Here is a 25275-nt window from a genome sequence, read left to right as displayed (position 1 = left end):
TACTAGTAGACTGGCCTTGCTGTGCAGAAGCTATAGGGCTGGTGTGGCTCCAACATAAACCACGTGACTGTTGGCAAAACGTGGCGGTATTTCAAATCAGCAGTCTGCCATCCTATGTTTGTATCGTATTTTCCCCACTTTTCTCAATTGACTGCCAAACGCTTCCATCAAAAATTACTTTTTATTTGCGAAAAATTATGCCAGAACTACATTTGACCTACATTTAAAAAATCTAAAAAATACATCGAACGCCACTATGGTGCCCAGCAGGACGAAATTACCATAAACTATCAATTAAAGTAAAATGTCGTTAAAATGCTTTTAAACAGTAAGAGTGGGCTCATGTCAAAACTTTAAACATTGGATTCGCCGCGTTTTGAGCTCTAGTCAGTTATAAAAGAAAATGGGATATGGGAATTATGTCAACTATAGGTGCCAAAATTGTCGACTTTAGGAGCAGGTCCATTTTAGAGTATCAGTTTTAGGTGCACTTCAAAGGTTCATTTCCCAATATTTTTACAAAAGTTTAAACTATCAGTTTAAAAAAATGCTTTAGATAAAAGGTGAGACTTTGAAGTTTCAGAAAATAATATTGGAGCCTACGTTTATTTAATAGTATTAGAAGGTAGAAAAAATTCTCTTAATGTGTCGACTATAGGTGCTCTTACCTTATTATAATCTCACTTGAATATACAAATCTTTGCTACCTGTGGGCTATTAAGTGCCTAAAACGAATAATGCATATACCAAAGTGAATATTGTGCACCGTAAAAGATGTCAATTATGACTCCAGAAACACCTACAAAATTTCAACTGAAACAGTCGTTACAGCAATCAATTTAACCAGGGCAGGCCATAAATTAAAAGTTCCAAGAGATTATGCAATGATTTTAATTTTTTACAGGTATTTCTTCACAGTTGATGAAAACAAACTCAAGGAAAACTCTTTTCAAGGTTAAAACACTGTTGTCAACTTCTGTCTTAAGATAGTAATTCTGTGAGGAAACAAACTGCAAAATAATTCCCACAATGAACTGTGACAGTATATAATTTTTTAAGAAAACTATCTAAGGGCCACTTTCCATTCCTAATATTGCAAAACTGTGCTGACCCTCATCCAGATTAAGAGCTATTTCCCAGGGCACAAACAGGTTAGAGCTCATCTGCCAAAACGAAAACATTTGGCAGTCTCTCAGTACAATAAGAATGGGGGCTCTTTTTTATTTTAGAAAAATAATACCTGTACAGTGATCTGATTTTGTTCTGACACTGTGTGGGATCATGAGGAAATTTTTCCTTGCCTCTGCATAATAATCATGTGGGCATAAATCAAATAAAACTCCCCTTTAATTACATAATAATGATTATCATTGCAGTTTGTGAACAATTGGAATAGCTTACTACAAATGCAGCAGAAGACAATTAGTCAACCTAGAGCTTAAAAACTCACTTTTTTAACAGAAATTTTAGGCTTACCTTAGGAGTAACCTTTAAAGATAGGAAAAGTTGTTCTTACACTGAAAAGTGAGGTCTGTTTTCTGCAGAGTTCATAAACTGCCAATGTCACATATTCATGATGTTTTGTACCAAATTTTGGAAATTGTTGCATATGAATGAAATATATATACCTGTACTTGCTTCAATCAAACAGCATTCTGAATTTCTTATTGCAAGCTTATCCAACAAATCCATAGTACCTGGTGTCTGTAGTGGATGCATATTGCCAGAGGTGAACATTATCCATTGCAGTAACAACTGAGGTAATAGAAATACTTTTGTGCTTGACACTCCAATGATATTTACAAACATGCACTGCCAACACCATGCATAATCTCACATTTTCACTAAGTTCCTTAGCAAATTTTGAAAGCTGTTGCATATGAATGAAATATATGTACCTGTACATGCTTCACTCAGAGCCTACTGAATTTTGTATTACAATCTCATCTGACAAATCCTTGCTACCTGGTGGTTATTATGTATCTTTAGCAGACACATTTTACCAAAGTGAACACAATCCATTGTACCAACTACAGTTGACTAAGAATCAAGAAACTGGTTTAAACTATTACGTGAAACCACTTTTGGGTGTTTGAGTTTCCATAGATAACATGAAAAGAAATAAATGTTGATTCTTTCAAGTGCTTTTCTCATTTTAAATTTATTGCCCTTTTTTCTCAGTTGCTGCAAGTATTCAAAGAAAACTAACATATCTTGGGAAAAAATGGATATTCAGAAAAAATTAACTCAATATTTTATTTCACAACATTATTTTATTTCTTACAAAATTTTATTTCACATTTTCTTTCTTACAACACAATATTTTCCCACAGATTTATTTCTTAAGCCCATATTCTAAGAGGGCAGAACAATGTTTAACAGGTAAAAAGATATAGAAGACACTGACAAGAGAATAAATCTAGTAAAAATATAAGGGCCCAAACAAATTAACAACACAACATACAGACCTAGAAGGAACAAAAAATAAAAGACAGTACATAAATATATGTTCTGTTAAGAGCAAAAGAATATCTAGGTTTACATAAAAGAAATGAATCCAATTGGTCTGAAAACAGAAGTAAAGTCCAAACATATATTGAAAAAGGCTTTGTGGGTGCAGTATGGGCACTTAGAGGAACTCCAGATACCTCTGTCTGTACTTTGTGTAGACATCGAGGTTCAAACATTAATAATAATAAACAACATAACCTTGGCAATTATTAACTCTAATGTAATAGGGATCAGGCATAGAATATTTAATGTCCCTTAAACAGCACAGTTTTTGTGTATAAACTCCTCACACAACCTTTCTGGAATGTTTCTGTCACAGACTTGCCAAAATGGTGATTTCTAATTTTAAAATACTCAAATAAAATTGATTTAATTAGAGCATTTCTGTGATTTTCTGTGGGCTCAAAGTCCATAATATGTTTGTTGATAGATTGAAAAACACTACAATCAACATCTGCCATAGCACATGAAACAAGAACAAAGCACACGAAACAAGAACAAGCATAACATTTTTCTTTTGCAACATTCCCTTCGCCTGTTGCAACCGATAAGCTTGCTCTGCTGCTTTGCAAATTTTAATAACGTCAGCAGAAAGTGTAACTAAACCTCCCACATTCTTTCTTCTGATTAGTCCAATGTCACTGTCCACTGCCCCACACAAGGAATTTGCACATTCTACACAATGTACTGACTTAGTCAATTTACGCACAATGAATCCTGCTATGTATGCAACAATATTCCGTACATAATTTGACAGCTGTTCAAATGAGACAGCAGGAATGCTGTATGAGTGATCATGAGAGACTGACGCAACATCTAGGCCTAACTTCTCTGAATTACAATTGATAACTGATGTAAATGGGTTAGATTGCATCACATCCAGTCCAGAAGATACACTGAGAATGGAACAATCTGCAGTATCCAAAGTAGATCCAAACTCTGACCCTCTTACCTGCTGATGGATAAGCAATCGTTTGTAGGCTGCTTTGAATTGAGCTGCTGTGGGGTTGTTGTTATCACCACCATATCTTCTGATTGAGCTGAAAAATGTCTCTATGTGGTCCTGTAGCAATTTATATGTAAGCAAGAAATTTAGTTTTGGTTGAGAGCTGTCTATGAGGGAAACATATAATTTTCTTAGGCTCTGTATACATACAAGAAAGCCAAGAAAACCAGTCTTTCTGTTAGTATACAAAATAGATGGTCCATTAGCCTCAAGTCTCAGCTCCTGAATATATTTTTCCACTTCATCAAGAAATGGTAAAATATGGCCAGCTGTCTGCATTGACAGAGGTGATTTATACCCTTTGGACAGGAGATTCTTACTATTGAAACAATCAAAAAGGTTGTACATTGTCCGTATAAATTTAACTGTATGTTCACATCCTTTAAAGTCAGCTAGTTGCAAATCTTTGTCAAGGAATTCTAGAGCATTAGCTACACTACAACTAAATGTTTGCACAGCAATCCTTACATTCATTTTATGACAATACCACTCAATGTGTTTTGTTCTTACTTTTGTAGCGGCCAGAAGTTTCTCCACTTTTTGCAGCTCATGTAATTTTAATACATAATCCCATTTTATTGGATTTCTGTTTCCATCAAAAATGACACCTTTACCAGCTAATGTATTGCGTATTAACTTGAACATGTGACATGGATCAAGGAATATGCAAACATCATCCTTACATAGAGGGTGTTTAAAAAAAGCTTTCATTCTGCACGTTTAAAGACAGGCCCCTAGCTTGTCTACCATTGCAGTGTTTACGTGAGCACCATCAAAAGTAACAGAAATTACTTCCACTCCAGCATCATATGTAAATTTCAATGCCTCCTTAAGTAGGTTTGATTTTTCAACAGCACCCAGGCCATTGACTAAAAAGTAGCCAATTGGAATTTTCCATGAACCATTAACAGCAGTCAACATGAATGTTAATGCCTCATTTGCAACAGGCAGATTGTCATTGTCAAGATCTGTACCATAATCTATGTAACCAATAAACTTATTTCCACAAAATTCAACATGCTTCCTTATGGCAATCTCATCAAATGACATGGCACAAAGCAATTTCTTACCTTTGCTAATGAGTTCCTGACTTTTTATTCTAAGCGCTATTGCTGCTTCTTTACTGAAACCAGGGTCCCCATCAACAACACTGTACCATTTTCTTAATGTTCGTGGATGTGGCAGTGATGTTTTAAAATTTTTCCTTACATAGCTATATGCCTTGCTACTGTAAAAATTTAGTGTTAGAGCAAAGGTCCGAAGAGCTGCTGGATACATATTTGCTTCTTTACCTTTACTGACACGTTGGAGCAACTCCGAAGTACCAGGTGGCAGCATCTGATAGAAAAAAGCCACATCATTTAAGCATAAGTATTCCAACTGCAATCAGTTATACATTTTAAAAATGACAGGCATTGTAAATATACTTGCCTTTAGTAAATTAGCCAGGGATTCATTTATAACACGATTATTTTCAGATTATTTATCAAAGATTTCAAAGACAAGACTTTCTTCTTCATCCCACGAGATGACCGCTGCAAATTCTTTAACTTTCTGGCTTTGATGCTAATCTGCCGTCTTGCCACATCTATCAGTTTTTCTGCTATGCCAGGAGTACACAAATCGCTATTCGAAAAGTCCCCAATATACCTGAAACTTTTGTTTTTCGGGGTGTTCGTTTCCATATCGCATGTCACTGTAAACAAAGCAAAAATGCATGTTTTGAGGTATAATTTGTGGGCGAAGCATGACCGAAATGGCACTTAACGTAACGTGCTACAGTTCTATTCTAATATAATATTTTACTAACTCGCAGTTGTTACACACATTCTAAGAACATTCAGACTTACAGGCATTGGAAGCACAGATTTCAGAAGACGAAGCATCATCTAACGAACGCCTTCTAGAGTGTGATTTACGGAGCTTAGGCTTCTTCGATTTCATATGCTCCGGAAAATCTAAAAGTGTCGGGATAGCATCACTACTTAGCCAATTCCCTCCAGTTTTAGCCCTATAAACACATCGGGTTTAAAAATGACAGGCATTGTAAATACAAATTATAAATATACATTGTAAATAATAACTAACCTATCAAAACATTTCTCCTCGAAGTGTTTCGAGCAAAGGCGCGTATGTGCAGACGGCTAAAAGTTTTTCCGCTTCAGAGCCTGTATCCAAAGCTGCCTTCGGTTTTCATCCTTAGGGAACCTATGAGTAGGAACGAGAAACAGTTATACTTACTTCTGTAACCGAATTATCACAGATACTTTCCAAAATGTAGTATGAGTCTGACTTTACAGGCACCACTTTCAACACTTTATTTTACGTGATACTCTTTTTCAAGTGCAAAAAACATATAAAAGTCACTTCAGCAGGTTTCAATAAACGCATCTGCACTATCATAGAAACACTTACACGTGAAATGTAATGCCATTTCCCCCGACAAAACGCTGAGTACAGCCATAAGCACAACACGAAACAACCATGTTTTGCCAACATTCACGTGACTTCAGCCCAGAGATGTTGGAGCCGCGAAAATGACGTCAGGGCCAGTCTATTATATCTATGGTCGAAGGTATTACCGCAGTCTAAAGGCCCGTCCACACGTTACGATCTGTCTGCGCAAATGTCTGCACACATCACATCTGCGCAGACAGATCGTTGCGTGTGGACAGAAGATTTGCATCAACCTGAGGTGTGTGCAAACCTGGAAGTTGGAGTTGGAGGTTTGAGCGAAACCTCTCAAATCTGTGGGTTCAAACCACATCTGCGCAGACAAGTTGGAGCGTGTGGACAGGAGATCGCCGCAAATCTGTCGCGAAACAGCTGTTTGCTCAGTCTAGTGTTTGTATTTGTGCGCACAGGGCATTAAATTGGCTGATACTCGTCAGTGTTCTCGAGAGTTTGTAAGTGAATTCATTGAATTTGTAGAAACCACCCATGTTTGCGGAAGATTAAAAGTAAAGAATATAGTGACCGAGACAAAAAGATTGCAGCATACAATGCTCTAATTGAGTTATCCAAAGTTCAGAAATCTAGATATTGTGTAGGAGTAGATCAAGTATACCAGCCAACGTTATGGTATTTTGATCTGCTTGGCTTTCTTAGTGATCAAGAAACACCAAGACCAAGCAGGAGTACAATTGAAGATGAAATTGGAGTGTCAATGTTACCGCCAGCCGCTCATGAGGAGAAATTGCCCTTCTCATACAAGTATTTTTCCTCATAATATGAAGGGTTACAAGCTTTAAGAGATAATTATAAGTTTCGACATCTATCCGCAAATAATTTCGCCAGTCGTTAGGTTCGTCCTGCAACTCTCTCAGTAAATTTACGTGAGAAAACTGCTTTCGCTTTAGCAGCCACTGTCTACACCATTTTGCCCGCTTTCTCTGTTTCCTGCGGTTGGTCTGAATGTTTTTTGCAACACAAGTTGCGAACACAGACCACAACAGAACTTCCTCCATTTCTATATTTCAAAATAACTGAATTAAATGTTTGACGTTTACGGGGAGCGTAGTCGCTTGCCACTGATATTTCTTTTCTACACCGACAGATGGCGGGCGAGTAGTAGATTGGGGTTTGTGTCGTGTGAACACACCACATTTGCAGCGATCTTTTGCATGTACAGACATCTGCACCGATGTCTGCGCAGACAGATCGTTGCGTGTGGACCGGGCTTAACATAACAGTCGCGACACTCGCTGCTGTAAAAGTTGTTGCCGTTTGACAGATTGAGCGACACTAGCGCTCAGAGCGGCAGGTAAGGTGAACGTCAGACGCGCCGTAAGCATAATGTTTGTTTGCATCCATTTCGTACGTAATTTCCGAATTATTCGAGTTAGTTTCTTGCCTCCAAGAGTTTGTGTAGTATCAGAAGGCATAAACGTTTCTAAAAATGATTCTAAAATAAGCGCAAGTATGGACAAAAACCATGAATAGAGTGGCAAACTATAACACATTCGTGAAGAAACACTTGTAACATCGGACAGAATTGCAGCTTACCACGTTGATATCAAAAGAATATAAACATACAGATTCACATGTAAGAAGCACAGAAACGTACCTCTACATGCAAAAGCGATGGACAGCTCGTTTATCGTTCTGTAGGCGTGCTGTGTTTGTCATTGTCACTTGTTGCCACGACCTTCATCTTTATATTATTCTAAGTGAGACAAGCAACTGACAAACAGTAGGAGAAATATGCTGAAAACATTATAATGAACTGATTACATTACATTTCACGAAAAACCAAATATTTGAATAATTTTCAAACAATCTGTCTATATTCACTTTCCTTGTCCCATAATAGTTTCGCTCGAAGTCTAGCGATCTGCAATTGTGACACTTCACATGCTTTTGTAAGACACGAACAGCTGCACTTAATCTAACCACTTCATCGTCAAAGTAGGTCTTGTGTTAATGATTCTCACGAATCTGGCACTAATACATAGAGAGTTGAACTGGCTGCTTCTGTGTCATAGGACTGTTTTACAGCTTTAGATTGACTGTCGTATCTTTGTGGCAGTTTCTTCTTCATCGTCAGTTGAGGTGGCTTATTTGGAATGTCAAACAGTGTGGGTACTGCATTCCACACGAGTTCGTTATTGTCTGCGTTCATGAACTGGTTTTGTTCGAAATGTAGCGAACAAAACCTAATATTATTATACAGGTAAACCGGGTATTTGTTCATAAGGTCTTCTCGTCTGCTATTAACTAGCCATTTTTTTGCTCCTAAAATGAAACATTCATGATTTATATACATACATTTGCAAATGAATCCTGACGATACAGTTTAGTATCATGATGGTATATACCTCTCAGGATCCTTAGGAAACCTAAAAAAGACAGCTGTGGTGTCTTCTTCCTATTGCTGATGCAATATATTGCGCTACAAACGCTCCCGATGGTAAAAACCATTGTATGAATCAAAATAAACAATCACTATTTGATTTCGCGATCGCGCCGAACTCACAGTTCAACCTACCGGCCGCTTGGAGCGCTGCTGGCGCTGAAGGCAACACTGGCGCGAGGTACTCTAGTTGGTTACGTCTCTGTGTATGAGGGTCTGTGTGTAGAGCTAACGTCGTTGGAAAGTTTGAATTTTGGTGGGTCGTTTGTATCTGAATGTTGCTATGTGTTGTGTTTTTATAGAAATACTATAAGAGTATAAGTCGTGTTTGACCATGGTGACTGCAAACGTTGAGGAAGCGGTTAGTATAGCTGACAATTATTATTGTGCAGATAGATTACTGATACTTGTTTTCATGTGTATTTTGTTAGGAACTGTATTTTTGTTGGTGGAAACTATGTTTGAAAGAGGCGAAATGGTTTACGTACGTCGTTGCGGAGGCGAAGTTCACGGTTTAGAAGGAAATAGTTTAAATGAGGTAAACTCTGGAACTTTTGAGAAGAATTTGACAATCACTGCTGGATAAGTTTTTGAATAATAAAATATTTGAGAGTGTGGAATCTTCCATCGCCTTTCAATATGTCTAATACTGTTGGCTTTTGTCAAATAGTGCCTACATCTACATGATTACTCACGTATTCGCAATTGACTGGCAGTGTAGTAAAGTTTCATCCAATCTATTCGTTTCGTACTCGCAGAAGTGGTAAAGGACGTATATAACTGAAAGGAAACTCATCTATGTTGCCCGTGCACAGTCTGCCATCCACAGCCCTGGTGTGTCCTCATTCTTATCGTTTGGAGTCAAGCAAAAAAACTTCCCCGAACAAAGAGGTGTCCTTTGGCGTAGCTACCCAGATTTTAGTTTAATTATACAAAATCATGTATTCCATAGCAGTCCGTTTCCTGATAGCAGTCCGTTTCCTGATAAGTTGGTTTAGCTAATAATTCCGAACATCTCCCTCCATTGCTCACAGAACAATTCTTTCTCTCTTCATTAAACGCTTTGTCTCCTACGGTTACTTTAGGGTATTCTGTTTATAACTATCAAAGTTACAAAATTGGTCGAAGAAATACAGTTAAATGAATGTTATTCCTGTAGATAACAATGGAGAGGAAAAATGTCGGCTGTTAAAATTGGCAGCTATTTCAAGTAAGTTTGCAAAACTTGTTTTAGTCAAGTTTAAAGAGCAAATATTTGTCGTGCTGCGGATTTAGTTTTCAAAGAAAGGAAGGATATTAAACATGCTGCTGATTTACGAAACTATTAATGTATTTAGTGTCCTGCCAGTGACAAAAACTATGGAAAAATTACAGCAGTTCTGTCCATTTCAGATTGGATGTGAGGAAAACCAATGATCCATAAATCGGAGTTCAGTATGTAAATGACAAATATCTAAGATAATGGTATCCCACCTGAGGGAGTTTTGTGCATTGTTACTGAAATCGAAACACTTCCGTTAATGTTATGTTGGTATAACAAGTGCCGTAATGGTTTACAATAGTATTAAAATGTTGTTTATTCAGAAAATGGACTTCAGCAGAGCATATAAGGAAATTCTAAGGAAAGCTGCAAAAGATGCCATCAGATAAAACCCCCATAAGAAAGAGAATAAGATAGAAGATGCGAAAACATTAAGATAACGGTGTCTCATGAAAAAGTTGTAGTTGAACATTACAAGATGGAAGCTGAAAGAATTGGAAAGTACGTGCTTAAGCTAAACCTGTCCCAATTGAAGGAGAGTTGGAGACCTATGCCTTCCATGTAGAATCGTACAAATATCTTGAGTCCCTCAGAAAAGCTTTCTCAGTTGACGTCCTTCCCTCCAGCAGTCATAAGAGAAGCTTGTATGGGATAGCCTGCATTAAAAGGTAGCAAAGCAGATTTTCATAGAGTTGAGAAAACTTTGCCCTGTAAATTTACAGATATGTTCAAAATACAGAAATTTTTCGCAAGTATTAATATCAGAAACAAAACATCTGTTACTGAGGATGTCAAATCTATTGTACACTCCATGATGGGGGAAAGAGTTAGCATGCAAAGATTTTTCTTGAACAAAATAGTAAAGGAGACAAGTCCGTGGAAGACTGCAATAGATCGCAAAATCAACAACAAAAAGAGAGCCGAGGATGCCTGGTGGGAAACAGGTCATTTTAGGGTTAATGACGATAGCAAAGAGAACAACACTTAGCACGAAACCATGAGGCACGCCATTTTTCTGGATAAAGGTGTCAGGCAAGGCAGAACGTACTTTGAAAACTCGGGCCTTATTCCTGAAGGATATGGGACATGCAGCAATGGAAGCCCAACGTGTAGAGATTAGAGAATACCAGTCCTCCAGCAGGTGTTTTAGGCTTTCTCGAAATTGAGAAACAGAGCCACAGTCAGGTATTTCCACAGAAAACCACTGTACCATTCCTCCAGCAGGTTTCTAAGGCTTTCTCCAAATTGAGAAACACAGCCATGGTCAGGTATTTGCACAGAAAACCACTGTTGACATGGGTGGAGCAAGTGACAGGATGAGCAATTGCAGAATGGCATGCTTGAAATCCACATTTTGCAGTGGTTAGTAAATTGCAAGACTAGTCACCATGCCAGCCGGGCATAAATAATACTTTCCATCATCTTGCAAACACAGCTGGTGAGAGAAGTGGGGCAGTAGCTAGAAGGAAGGTGTTTGACCTTATCGGGGTTAGGTATGGGTATGACAGTGGCTTCACGCCAACATCTGGGGAACATGCCCTCTGTCCACACGCATTTGTACGTATGAATTAGAAAGTACCTGCCCGCAAGAGAAAGGTGCACTGTAACATCTGAATGTTAACATCGTCTGGCCCTGGGGCAGAGGGTAGGGATGAAGTGAAAGCGTGATCTAGCTTCCTCATAGTAAAGGCGGCATTGCACCCACAGTTCTGAGAAGAGAAGGGTATCGCCCGAGCCTCCTCCGCTTGTTTCTCATCAAGGAAGGCAGGGTGACAGGAGGAGCAGCATCTTGAAATCTCTGACAAAGGAAAATCCAGGATAGAATATAACAGTATTATGAAAAGGAAGTTGCAGTGTGGCTTCAGCTGCCAGACAAAGGCCTTGTTGACTGAAAGCTCACATTGTGGCAGTCCTTTTGTTGTGCCTGTATGTGACTCAGCGTCTTTGATATATGGGGTAAAACTTTCCTTTTCATAGTATTGTAAATCAAATATGTTCTAAGTAATAAGTAGGCCTATCTGATTTTTATGTTTTGGAAAAATGCAGGACTTCTTATTTCTAATTGCATATTGCACCGATAGTCCTGTCATTTGCGCTTTAACCTTTCATAAAGTGAACAAGTAAAGGAAATTGTCATTGTCATCTAAGAGTAAAATGCATACTGTAAAGTTAGTAAACACTTACGGATAAGTTCTGTTAACACTCTATATAGAGGCACCAGAGTGTCACATTTCTCCTAAACTCACTAGCATTTTTCAGAAAAAATTGTAATTAAATACGTGTTAATTAGCATATATATGATAGACCTTATATTTAAGTGATGTATTAGAATTGAACAAAAAAAAAAAAAAAGACTCAAACCAGTGATCCAATAATTACTAGTATAGAGTGGTGCCAACTGAACCATGCTGGCTATTGAAAAATCTTAACAACATTGGTTTAAAGTTGCTTGGAAAACTTAATAGATTGTCTCAAATTTTTGAGTTTTTGCATCGAACTGCTTTGACGTATTGATATTTGAATTCTGAACATCATGTAAAGTAAATATAGAAGTTACAAAAAATCAGATTGTTGTGTGGTCTCCTTGTAAGTTTGTTAGTGAGATGGTTGGAAACTGGTTCTTTCTCATTAAGACAATTCAGAAGCCACAGATAGTGCTGTAGTAGCTTGGATTTCGAAGGCTAACTCAAGTTCAGGAGATGACTGCGTCACCCGATGCTTCTACAAATGGCCATGCAATTATGGCTTATGCGGCCAGTTGTATCTTAAATGACTGGCCAGTTGGTTTGCAGTTTAGTTAATGGAGCTTTCGGTAAAAAGTCAGGGAAGTTAAAGTAGAAAATATAATGGAGCCAAATTGCAGGTAATACTCCATTTATTAAAAGTGTGAAAGTAATCAGATTTCTGTGGAAAATGTTAAATCTTGTATTAGGTTAAAAAATGGGTGAATTCCATACCTAAAATATGGTTAACATAAATAAGCAGATTAAATGTGTTGTGATAAGATTGCTTTTTACATGCATACAATAAGTTCAGTGTCCGGAATTATTTGCGTTTAGATGGGAAGGAGACTGGCAGTGCTGTACAGAATTAATTGTTCAGTAATAGGTGTGGGTTGCTTGATTCCACTGCCTTGTGGATCTTGAAATTTGTGTATTTCTAACATTTGTATTTTAAAATTGGTTATTAACTTTTTAACTTAGGGTTGCTACAAGTTCTGGAAATCGGGGAAATTTGGAAAGAACACTTTTTTTTTTCCTCAGTAGATGAAATGGTTTGTTTACTGGGATGTCGTGCATCGTCACTGGCTGTGCATAGCTGAGTACATGCTGTGCTTCCTATAACCTCATTCTGCCACCACTTGTTGCCACTAGCCTAGCAACCACCGATGAGGCAGTGGGGTGTGAGGAGTGGTTTGTATGGACCTGATTTTCAAGAGACTGTAGACGCAGTGGCTGGAGACAATAGTAATGCGTGCACGAGTTGTCTGAGTGATTGTGTGTGCACTCTAGTTTTCTGATAAACGCTGTGGCCAAAAATTTAGTTGTGAGACTGTGATTGTCTTTTCTATGTGGCTGTCTCTGGCTCAGTGATAATCTTTACAGTGAGTTGCTACCTCATTTCATCAACATGTTGTCTGTGACATGTGAATAGCTGGCCACAAGACTGGACTTCCATGACGGGCCAAAACCGCAGGCGATTTCTGCAGGTATATCTAACAGATCAGGCATACTGATCTGAAGCCCATCAGTTCCCCCTAATGTTCAGGCCCTGCCCGTTGAATCTAGTGTCACCGATCTGCCCACAGGCCGGGTCTGTTTGTGTGTGGCATAATGCGGTGGATTTTCGTGGTTTATCCAATGACCCAGGACTGCTCTGCTCCTCGGCAGGCCAGAGACCATAGTCCAATCATTTTTAGGAATTGCCATTGTCTCACTGCAAGCACATTGTACAGTGTGATGTTTCATAAACATTTTATTTATTCTAGTACATTTTGGCACTTCGAAAATTAAATTATATATTAGAAAGTATGGACAATACGAAGAAAATTGGAGCAGTCACTGACAGTTTGTACGCTGTGCACTCATATTTCTCAAAAGAAAAATCTTGCAATACCTGTAAAATAATAGACATAACACAGTGACTAATAACAGACAATAACTAACATAGGCCAGTTGCACCAACATTTTATTGGTGGTCACTTATAGTGTTGGTTTACACAACTCTTACCTCCTTTATACACTTCTTTCAAGAGGCCTACTTTTTTCTGCCATTATTTCTGAAATCAGTGAAAGTATTATAAATCCGTCTTATGACTCCAAGGAATTGTGAATTTTGGTCACTAAATGTGTTTCGTTTTGTTGAAATAAAATAACTTCGGAGGTCTTTTGAAACACACACTATTTGGCTTGCTTTCTACAAAATCAGTTAATTACAAATTATGTTGATGTTAGTACTTAAGATTTTTGCTGACACGAGGGACAAATACAGAATTACTTACATTTTTTGGTTAACTTATGTCTTTAGTTACCCTTGATATCTTAAGTTTTCAGAGAGACATGCTAAAACGTGTCTGGAAATTAGGGAATTTTGCTTGGGGGAAACTTGTGGCAACCTTGTAACTAGAAATGCTATATGAGATATTCATTATGTACTGCTTTATTTCAGGAGGTTGTGTTGGATGTTGGCATTCCCATGCTAAATTTAAAGGATCGGTTGCAAACTTTTAAGAAATGGAAGTTTCCAGACAATGCAAACTGCTCTGCAAAGAAGGTGATATTTCTTAAATCAGTATATTTTTAAATTGTATATTCTTAAATTTATGTATTCAGTGTCACAGTGTGTACTACTTTAAGTGTGTGTATAAAAGTTCTTGGCTGCATTAAGGAAATAGTGTTTTCTTTTTATTTGTGGATAGTATAGATTTGGTTTCATTCCTTTTTGTAATTTATCAGATACCTGCACTCAAAAATCACAGATTTTGTGAAATCCAAAAAAAGACATGAATTGAATTGTTTATCACAATTTGAATCCCACACTTTGATCCAACAGTTAGAACTTGGGTGTACTAGAATAACTGTTTACCAAGGAGAGTTAATTTTTAGACATTTTATAAAGAGCTACTGTATTCACTTTCAAAGCTCTATATTTTCCAAAGCATTGCATGTACAGATATGATTGATGCATGAACACTGTTATAAACACACAGTCTGCATTGTGCACATCAGTTGGCATTGAGAGGACAGTGCATCAATGAAGTTACAAAGCAAGAATAGTTTTTGTGTGACTCTGAAAACTAATACTGCATGCTTAATCACTGTGATGACAAACTGTCAGAATTATTAAAACAAATTAGCTTACAAAGATGATGATGAAACAGTTCAGCCAGTGGATAAACACAGATCAGGCAGAATTGGTGAAGCAGTGTGCAACTGTTGGTGAATACATGGATTTCTTAACAAAATTACAGGGACTTAAAAACCACACTCATTTATCTGTCAGTCAAAATCATTGAAAAAATTGGAACAAAATCTAACCCAGAAAGAGCAGTTGTTATAATTGACTTTGCTGAAAACTACAGTTTCGTATTTCAAAATGAAATTGAGTTGCCACTAGACAAGAATCAGTTGTATAATCCATTCCGTGTGTGTTTATGTGGTACACAAAGAAAGTAAATTTTAATAGTGAACCACTGCTTTATAAGTGATATAGAACATGACGTAGGATTTATAAATGCTGTGCAGAAGGAAATGGTTAAGTGGCTGGCAGAGCATTACCCACAAGTGAAGAAAGTGCATTATTTCACTGATTGATATTTTGCTCAGTATAAGAATAGAAAAAGCTTTAAAAATTTGTATGGGCACAAAAACAGATTTTTCTGTTATGCTGCTACTAGCCATGATAAATCTGTGTGCGATGGTTGGGAGGAACTATAAGATGTCTATTGAGAAGAGTTAGTCTTCAACTAGCAGATGATGCACCCTAAATAAAGTTAACCCATGTTACGAAAATGTTTCAATTAAATTTACAATTTTTGGCTCTGTACTTTTGTAAGGCAGCCGTACTATAGGTTGTCAATTTACATAATCTGATTTGAATGATCTTCTGAACAATGATGTGTTATACGTTAAATGAATATCCAATATCTATCAAAACTTGTGGTGTTTCTTTTTTCTTTTTTAAATAATGTTTCAATAAAAATAGATCTTGTATCAGCTGTCAGAAAGTGTTTTACATATTTAAAAATCATTGTTTCGACCGCAACTGCTTAAATTGATTTTCTATATTCCCGTAAGTCAAGAATAGCTATTAATTTTTTTCCAATAAAGGTACATGCCTTCTGTGACATCTGGGGAAAAATGACAGTGATGTGTAGAAAATGATACTTTCTGTTATTATTGTTATTTTTGTCTGAAGAAATGTAATCCAAATGACAAAGATGAGTTGTGGCATTTACGTGTGTAAAAAAAATTTCCATTTCCGCCCTCAAACTACATGAACTATGAGAAATTTTGCACTGACTATTGCCATGCAGAAAGTAACAAATAGAAAAAGTTTCATGACAAACTGAAGCAGTGGGTGTCAGGTATGGATGATCTTACTTAGAATTTTCTATATCACAACACAAAGTATTGAGATTTCAAACTTTTGTGTGTGTGTGTGTGTGTGTGTGTGTGTGCGCATTCGCGGAAAACCCATTAATAATTTTATTTTATTACAATGTGTACTGTTTTGGGAATTATTTAAGACCAATTATAAGTTCCCCCCAGGTTGGAGAAATGTGATAGAAGCACATTTCGACGTGTCTTTGCTTTCTCTGGGAACTGGAAACTGACACGCATTAAATTTGTAACTTCACTGCTTAAATAATTCTCTCTTAAGTATCTGCTTCTCTTAACTTACAAAAAAAGCCCTAAATCAAAAGCTTCATAAACACCTGAGTTACGGACATTTATGTAGATAAATACCATTTTGCATTGACATTCTTAGAGCCCCGTTATCAGAATATCACTACATTTACAATTCAATATTAAAAACAGTTTGTCTGAGAGCAAAAAGATTTACACGAGTTCTTATGTTTCAAATATAAGCAAATGCGCAAAGTTTCATGAAAATTTGAGATGATGGGTGATGTGACCTGCGTGATTTGACATGGAATGACTTAGAAACTAGAACACTGTCCCATACACAGTTCCCATACGTAGCAAGTTTTCACCACTAGTTACTCTACATTATATTTTCCCTCACCAAAGACAACTGTTTCCAAACCAACAAATCAATTTTGTACAACTAATCAGATTTTATCAACCATTACCAACTACTGTACAAACTCTTAGTCAAAATAATATCGTAGTTTTAAAACCAATTACAAAATTCTTTGATAAATACAACCTTATTCAGTAAAACTGACAAACACTGAAGGATCTTATGGCCTTCAGGTCACAAGTCGTGATAAATAAATAAATAAAGTATAAACAACGGCAATGTCTTTGTGTTTCTGTGAACCTTCAAATATTAATAACGCAGCAACAGATATTACAGTTTCCTTGTCTCTAGACATGACATGGCAGACAATATGAAAACAATGCAACAAATAGTGTTGCAGACAATGCGAATACACTGTGAAAGGTTTACTGCCCGTGTGGACAGAAACAGACGGAAACGGGAGTGATACACTTCAGGAAATAATGTTTCAAACAGAGATGTGTTTTCAGTGGCAGCGTGCACACAGCTTCAGAGTACTTTTTGCAGCTGTGGCGTTACTAGTGGGCTTCTCTCGACTATAGTTAGGGCTTGTGAACAATCCCTGTTTGAACTGTGTGCATTTCAATTATTCACGCCATTCGTAGTGTGTGTGTGTGTGTGTGTGTGTGTGTGTGTGTGTGTGTGTGTGTGTGTGTGCAGCATGCCATTTCAAAGCAACAGTGCATTGAAAATATATCGGAAATACGCCACACTTACCGTTAATGTCTGTAAAGCATCAGTGATGTAAAGTTTAGAGATTTTATGATAATTTATGCACAATACAAAATTCAGAACAGAAATCAATAGCATAATGGATGTCATGGTTAGCTGATTTCAAGGTTATAGATTAGTAACTCGCTGCATGCCATTATTTTCCTCCAACTTAGTGTTATGATTGTAATACAATATGTTCTGCGATATTTGATGTTAAGCATTTGTCTGGTTAGAGAATGAAAGATGAAATAAACATTGGCCTGTTTATTTCCGAATGTGTGGTGATTCGAGTGTTAGGTTAGACAGAAACCTAAGAGGACAATATACATTCCTGTAAGTGAAACGAGGAGCAATAAAATTCATATGGTTCTTTGTCACAAATACTTCACTGTATATTTCCAAGTATGCGGCAATTTCAGAGTGTGTGGTTAGGCAGGAACATGACACTTTAAATCGCTGCAAGTGAAATGAGCCGAACATTCATATTCTTCCTTGTCACAAATATTTCGCACATTCTGCTACTGCCACCATATTGCCCTAAAAACTTCTTGCTACAACCTAGAGCAGGGCTGCACAAGGTGCATTCACCGGTGCATCGCACAGTGCAGAGTGCAGAAGACGGCTGCGCTATGTTGACGACGGTGCAGACCCCCCACTCCTCGGCTTTGCGCAACAGCGCTGCCTCTGACTTCCTTAGCTTGTGTCGCTCGCGCTACCTGTCTCGACCTGTTTCAAAGCTTTTACACCGTTGTCTTCGTCATTGCCAAATACTAATGTACTCTAGGTGGAGAGCTTAGTTTGGTGTACCGGTACAAAAGAGATTTATATAATAACTGTAATGGTAGCAATTTTAAATTTGGTTTCAACACAAATGTATCTTCCTATGTGCTCTTTATTTTATTTGCAATTATACTACTAAGATCTGGAACAAGAGACTGGCTGACAGCAATTCTGAGGGAATTTTTTAAATTACAATTAGAAATACTCGCACGCAATCTAGTTTTTGTACAAGACAAAACAGAGAAAAACCTTTCACATACACAAGTGGAACCAAACATAGAAATAATCTTTGCTGCTTCTCTGTGTAACTTGGGAAATTCTTCCTTTGGCAAATTCTGGTAGAATTGGAGCAAACCTTTTGTATTGTAAAACACATCCTTTCGGTGAACATCGCTTTGCAAATCAATTAGTTCGAAATGTAAATCTGAAGGCGCACTTTCAGTATCCATCGAAAAAGGTTTCACAAAAACATCGAGAATTGCCTGCAGGTAGGTCATTTCCTGAAACAATAACAAAGCCAATGTTAATAAATGAAGGTAATGTAAGCCGTTGTTTCGAAGTACTAAAATGCGACAGATTTTAATAAACATGTAATGTTATACTTGCATATGTAACGCAATCTCCTTTATTTAGCTGTAGGTCGTATACCGGCACATTACCTGGAATCGGTCGTTAAACGCATTTTCAAGGGTTTGCTGATCATATCGTTGATGAGATTGTTTTCTTTTTGGAGTTTCACACTTAAATCATTTAGGAGAGCCATACTGTCTGCTAAAAATCCTAGATCAGCTACCCATTCAGGGTCATGAAAAAGTGGCTCTGGACGTCCTTTGCTCTCCAAAAGCTGAGCCCCAGTGTGGCGTAGTCGAAAAATTCGGGAAATCACTTTCCCTTTGCTCAGCCAGCGCACCTCAGCGTGGTAGGGAATATCTGGGTACTCCTCTTCAAAGGAAATCAAAAATTCTTTGAATTAACGATGAGTGAGTCCATGAGAACGAATTTAGTTCACGATACGCACCACTACCTTCATCACATCTTGAAGACCGATAACTTTCGCACAAAGAGCCTCTTTGTGTGCAAAACAATGAACGGAAGGTAAATTCGGCATGTTAAGTTTTTTCTGCAGTAGGCCAATAAACCATTTTGCTTTACCGCACATTGCTGGTGCCCCGTCTGTGGATATGGAAAACAGATTTTCCCAAGGGAGTCCTATTCCTTCAGCTGCCATTTCAACAGCTGCTAAAATATCCGCCCCTGTAACAGTGTCCTTCAACGAAATCATATCCAGGAGCTCTTCCGTTACATGTACGTCGTCGTCCACGCCACGCAAAAATATTGCTAACTGAGCCGTGTCGTTAATATCCGTGGACTCATAAAGTGCGATGGAGTACGCTAGGAAGTTTTCAATTTTGGCTGTCAGTTGTTCATGCAAATTCTCAGCAATGTCGTTGATTCTCCGATGTATTGTCATTCTGGAAAGTGGTATTCTGCTGTACGTGGGAGCTAATGTGGGCTTCATTGTCTCTACTACGTCCAACATAATGTTTTTTATTAATGGGCCGTCCATAAATGGCCTCCCAGCTCTTGCTAAACGTAGAGCAACTTTGTAACTAGCTCGGAGAGTCCTTTCGCAACACCCCTCATCTTCTTCACCCTAAAGTAGAGAAAAAAAGATATGTTAGAAATAATTGATGCGAAAACAAAAAATAAGGAATCTAAACAAATGTTATTTCGTTTCGCATGACCTTTAACCAAAATATGCATGCTAAAGTACTTGCAACAAACTTCTTTTGTAGATACAGAATTCTCTTCCGCAAGAGTTTGCAACTTCCGTAATTCTTTCTCTCTGGCATCCCCTGTTATATCACTATACTTTTCTGAATGCAATTTGCTGTAGTGCCTTTCAATAGATGATTTTCTGACACACGTAATTAGTGTACCGCATATTAGACATTTGGCTTTATCGTCACAACGCACAAAAAAATAGGATAGTTCCCATTCCGGTTTAAATTTAGTTTCGGCAATTTTCCCTTTTTTTGGAGCAGATGGTTCCATTATTCAGGTAATTGTCTTGAGCGTACGTATTCCAATGTTGACTAAGCCGTCTTTGGCAGCGGATTCGGCAGCGCACAGCGTCGGCCTCACCTAGCAAGCCGAGTTGAGGCGAAGTATGCAGAGTTGAACTGATGCACTGTGCAGGCACTCGCTGCACCTCGCTTTTCACGCGTGCGGTTTTCCGTGTTTGTGCGGCCCTGACCTAGAGTATCAACTTGATGTTATAATGATGGACAAATCGATGGGCTCATTCTTTGTCATCCTCACAGTGTCACCACATTATGGTTATGTCAGTTCTTACAAAAAGTAGTGTGAAACGTAGTCAACCCATCATTGCCTGGTGAAGCTAAATGTTGCAATTTGCGTTGGCAGTGTCTATAGTGGATTACATCAGCATTTCCTCTCTCAAGTTTCCCCTCTCAGTGATGGTCCAAAATATTCCCTTAATCTGCCACCACCCACAGTGCAAACTGTCTGTCTTTTTTACCATTTATAGTTCGTTTAGTCAAATCAAATGTCAATAGGTAGAAAACGGGACGAAGTCAAGCGAGACGTTGAGTGAGAACGTAGAATTGAATAAATCTTACTAGGAAGTAACGTGAAAACCTGGAACTTTTTGCACAGCGGTTTTTCACAGCGGTTACAAATTTATGGTGTAGAATGGTGAAAAACATAAAATCTCATTTCCACTGTGTTTACATTTGTAACAGGTTGCATGAAAATATTGTGGGTGGGGTGTGAGAAATGTTACTTTCAAAGTAAATGTCATTTTATGCCAGATGAATTACATTACATATGATAATGTGTGATGAATTTCTTAAATCATGGGGCATTTGACTGTAATTCAGAACTTAATACTTTGACGATGAGCCACTTAGAAAAATTTCGGTCTCAAAGACCAGCCATTTACACTGGTATTTAAAATTTTACTAGCACATACGTGTTTCATACATCTCGAACAATTCTCATATTTATTTTAGTTCTTTCTTAGATTACAAATTGTGCAGTAACAGTAGCAACAAGTATAATTATCCTTCAGAAAAAAGAAGTGAGGTGAGTTTTTCGGCAATTTGACATGTAATTGGCTTTTCTATAGAACAGTCAAAGTGGTTGACGGAACATGTATTCAGGCAGGTACCCCACAAAATGTTGCACAGAAGTGAAATTTATAATTGTGACTGTCAGGAATATTCAGCTGCTGCAATTTAAGTTGTGCTTGTAGGATCATGCGTAACCAAACCCTCGGAGAAAGCTGCAGAAATTTTTGATGAGCAGCGTTATATGTGAAAGTTAAGCTTTTCTTGTAGCTGTACTGTAAGCATTTTAATTTAAACCATTAACTTTTCCATTTGTGTGTTCATACTGCATAAGTCATATCACTATTGACTAACGTCACTTGTCCTATGCCCTAATTACCTGCTGTCGGTAACTTCCAATATCATGTGATGTGAGCTGACTGTCTAATGAAAGCACATCACAATGTTGATTTCCATGATTTGGAAGCTACTGTGCTATATTTGGTGGAGTTTGTATTTATACTTTCATAATACCAAAATATGCAGTGCACCTCTTTCCACCCATTAAGTCTTTCCTAAATGTGTTGTTTTTTCTGGGTTTCGTTTCCTAGTGTCGGGAAGTTCCTCGCTGATGAATAAATCTTAAACCATTCAAAGGATTGAAAAGTTTTACAGCTCCAAGGGAAAGTACGCCACTTAACAAGGGAAAAATGTACTTTGATCTGGGGTATGGTTCATTTTCACCTCGGAAAGTGTTTTGTAATAAGGAAATTTGGAAACTTTTTCTTCTTGTCTACGTATACACCCTGTGGATGCTGATTTCCAAGCAGGAAATGTTACGTCCTGCGTCCCTCGAACAAAGTGTTTGTCAGTGCTGTGTTCAGTTCTTCCTCTCATTTGTTGCAGAGTGAGTCCACTATCTTTGGCTGGCTTCATATTAGTCATACATAAGTGAATTATGGCTTCATCCTATGCAGTGACTGACATTCACTGATAGTGGCTCATATCCAGCAGTCTGAATGCAGTGCCTTATGGTCAATGTATCCTCAATGTTAGCTGAGGATAAAAGGACAGCCAGACAGGTTATACTCAGGTCAGGGTGGTTGGCTGTCAAAAGGGTGTTTCCTACCTCTTACTGGGCCCTGGGGGTCCTTATTTCCTTCTTACTTCTATCATTTCAACACTGCCTCTCCTCTCTCTCACACACACACATTTTTACTTACTGTCGATGAGGATGTAACTTCGTGTTTTTAACTTGGTCTTTGGTGGAATTGGATGTGGGAGTGGAATATCTAGCTTCAAAATAGAGCCCAAAGTCGTTGAGGGCATTCCACTAGCCACCTTGACTGAAACTAAAGGAGGTGGTGCAGCGACCCTCTTTCAATCCAAGCTTGTGGTCAGACTGTGATGACATCTTTGTTATGGTGTTGAACCCTAATCTTTCTTTCTGCTTTTGTCACATTGCCCTAAACACTTAATGTTTAGAGGGAAACATTCCACGTAGGAAAAAATATATCTAAAAACAAAGATTCTGTAACTTACCAAACAAAAACGTTGGTATGTTGATAGAGACAATAAAAAACACACACACACAAATTTCAAGCTTTCGCAACCCACGGTTGCTTCATCAGGAAAGAGGGAAAGACGAAAGATGTGGGTTTTAAGGGAGAGGGTAAAGAGTCATTCCAATCCCGGGAGCGGAAAGACTTACCTTGGGGGAAAAAGGGACAGGTATACACTCGCTCGCGTGCCCCCCCCCCCCCCCCCCCACCTCCCCCCCCCCCCCCCACACACACACACAAGATGTCTGCTTGTGTCGGATGTCTGCTTGTGTCGGATGTCTGCTTGTGTCGGATGTCTGCTTGTGTCGGATGTCTGCTTGTGTCGGATGTCTGCTTGTGTCGGATGTCTGCTTGTGTCGGATGTCTGCTTGTGTCGGATGTCTGCTTGTGTGTGTGTGTGTGTGTGTGTGTGTGTGTGTGTGTGTGTGTGTGTGTGTGTGTGTACGAGATAGAGGGAAACATTCCACATGGGAAAAATATATCTAAAAACGAAGATGATGTGACTTACCAAACGAAAGCGCTGGCAGGTCGATACACACACAAACATACACACAAAATTCTAGCTTTCGCAACCAACGGTTGCTTCGTCAGGAAAGAGGGAAGGAGAGGGAAAGACGAAAGGATGTGGGTTTTAAGGGAGAGGGTAAGGAGTCATTCCAATCCCGGGAGCGGAAAGACTTACTTTAGGGGGGAAAAGGACGGGTATACACTCGGGCGCGCATGTGCGCGCGCCCACACACACACACACACACACACACACACACACACACACAAGCAGACATATTCAAAGACCAGTGACTTTGAATATGTCTGCTTGTGTCTGTATATGTGTGGATGGATGTGTGTGTGTTTGTGTTTGTTATTGTCTCTATCAACATACCAACACTTTTGTTTGGTAAGTTACAGAATCTTGTTCAGTCTCTGCTGTCCTTTTCAACCCCCGCCACTCTTCCTTACCTGTCATCCTTGCTCTCAGCTACTCCAGTTGCCTGAAAATGAGAGCATTGACCTTTAAAAGCATGTTGTCCCATAGCACTCATAGGTTTTTTTGTGGTTACTGACTGGTTTATATTGAGTTATTTGATATTTTTAATGTGCTTGGATGAGTCGTCAGCAATTCATTTTAATTGGTTGTTATTTCAATGCTATGGTGTAACAGCTGTTCAGAAGTTTGGAGGGGAAGTTTGTTGCAGCTACTAACATAGTTCCTCAGTATGAGGAAGGTAATGTCATAAAGACATGCAATGGAACAGTTGCGTGCAAAATTACAGTGTCCTTTTTTGAATGCACAAAACTTAACACCAGTAGTAAATCTGTAAACATACTTTATATCTACATCTACCTTCAGTGATATTAAGCAATAAATAAGTGGTAAACAGATTTACCTATGTGCAAAATTCAGAACGTGAGTGTTAGTGAAGAGGGAGCAAGTGATTGTGTTGGAGAAATGGTTGATACTGTAATCAAGTGAGTAGACATTAACAGTGACTGCACTTGGAAACCAGTTTCCAGATTCTGCTAAAAATTCTGCCCAGGTCTCAAATGTTGCAGACATATAAAGAAAGTATACAATACCTTTGTTCACATTAGGATGTTTATGAACAATCAGTTCCTTAGGTAATTAGTGGAAAATGTTTGCATGTATGGAAAAGGGCATCACATACTAATTGGAATTCCAATTACTCTCTCATTTCGCTGTTGTTGGTAACTGTTACTAACATTGTAAAGGTACAATACTTCAATATAAAAAACTTCGAAAGATCAATGAGCAAAAATGTTCTTCTCTATTCAGTTGGCAGAAGCTGGATTTTACTTCTGTGGACCAAGAAATTCGGATGTGGTGAAGTGTTTCCTGTGCAACAAGGAGCTTGATAGTTGGGAGGAAGAGGATGATCCATGGTAAGAATACCTACTGTGAATACATAGCACTACTGCACTGCTGTATGGCTTAATTTGTTAGATATGTTTCATAAATGCCACACAGTTAATGAAATATTTTATCAGAAGCAGATATGTTTGTTATTTGGGATTGTCCACGATCTTTATTGGCACACAGATGTTTTATTTCAGTCTACAAATTGCTTTACCAATTAACAGGTTTCGGGCCAGCTGCCCATCTCAAATCATTTGTTGTGGTTAGTAATTTGTTGATACAGAAGTGCAGTTTCATTGTCACATCTCACATGACGGTGAACTTGCATGTCTGTCGTGACAGCTTACTTCATAACTGTAACAGATGATCTGAAGATGGGCTGCTGGCATAAACTGGTACT

At 38.2% G+C, this 25275-nt stretch overlaps 1 protein-coding gene across 3 annotated transcripts in view; it reads left to right on the top strand.

Moving 5' to 3' along the window:
• Positions 1 to 8524: 8524 nt before the first annotated feature.
• The window catches only part of LOC126194972 (baculoviral IAP repeat-containing protein 5.2-B-like), a 42268-nt gene continuing 25517 nt past the window's right edge, over positions 8525 to 25275 (top strand). Inside the window, exons 1-3 of one of the 3 annotated variants that reach the window (XM_049933370.1) lie at positions 8525 to 8625; positions 14299 to 14403; positions 24795 to 24901. In XM_049933370.1, the coding sequence (XP_049789327.1) occupies positions 14326 to 14403; positions 24795 to 24901 (185 nt within the window). In that variant the 5' untranslated portion in view covers positions 8525 to 8625; positions 14299 to 14325. Of the gene's footprint in view, positions 8731 to 9444; positions 9580 to 14298; positions 14404 to 24794; positions 24902 to 25275 lie in introns of those variants that run through there. The other 2 variants (XM_049933369.1, XM_049933371.1) reach the window with 2 other exon arrangements.

The sequence above is a fragment of the Schistocerca nitens genome, chromosome 7 (assembly GCF_023898315.1).
Source record: "Schistocerca nitens isolate TAMUIC-IGC-003100 chromosome 7, iqSchNite1.1, whole genome shotgun sequence".
NCBI classification, from domain to species: Eukaryota; Metazoa; Arthropoda; class Insecta; order Orthoptera; family Acrididae; genus Schistocerca; species Schistocerca nitens.
This window is presented reverse-complemented; position numbering and strand designations above follow the sequence as displayed.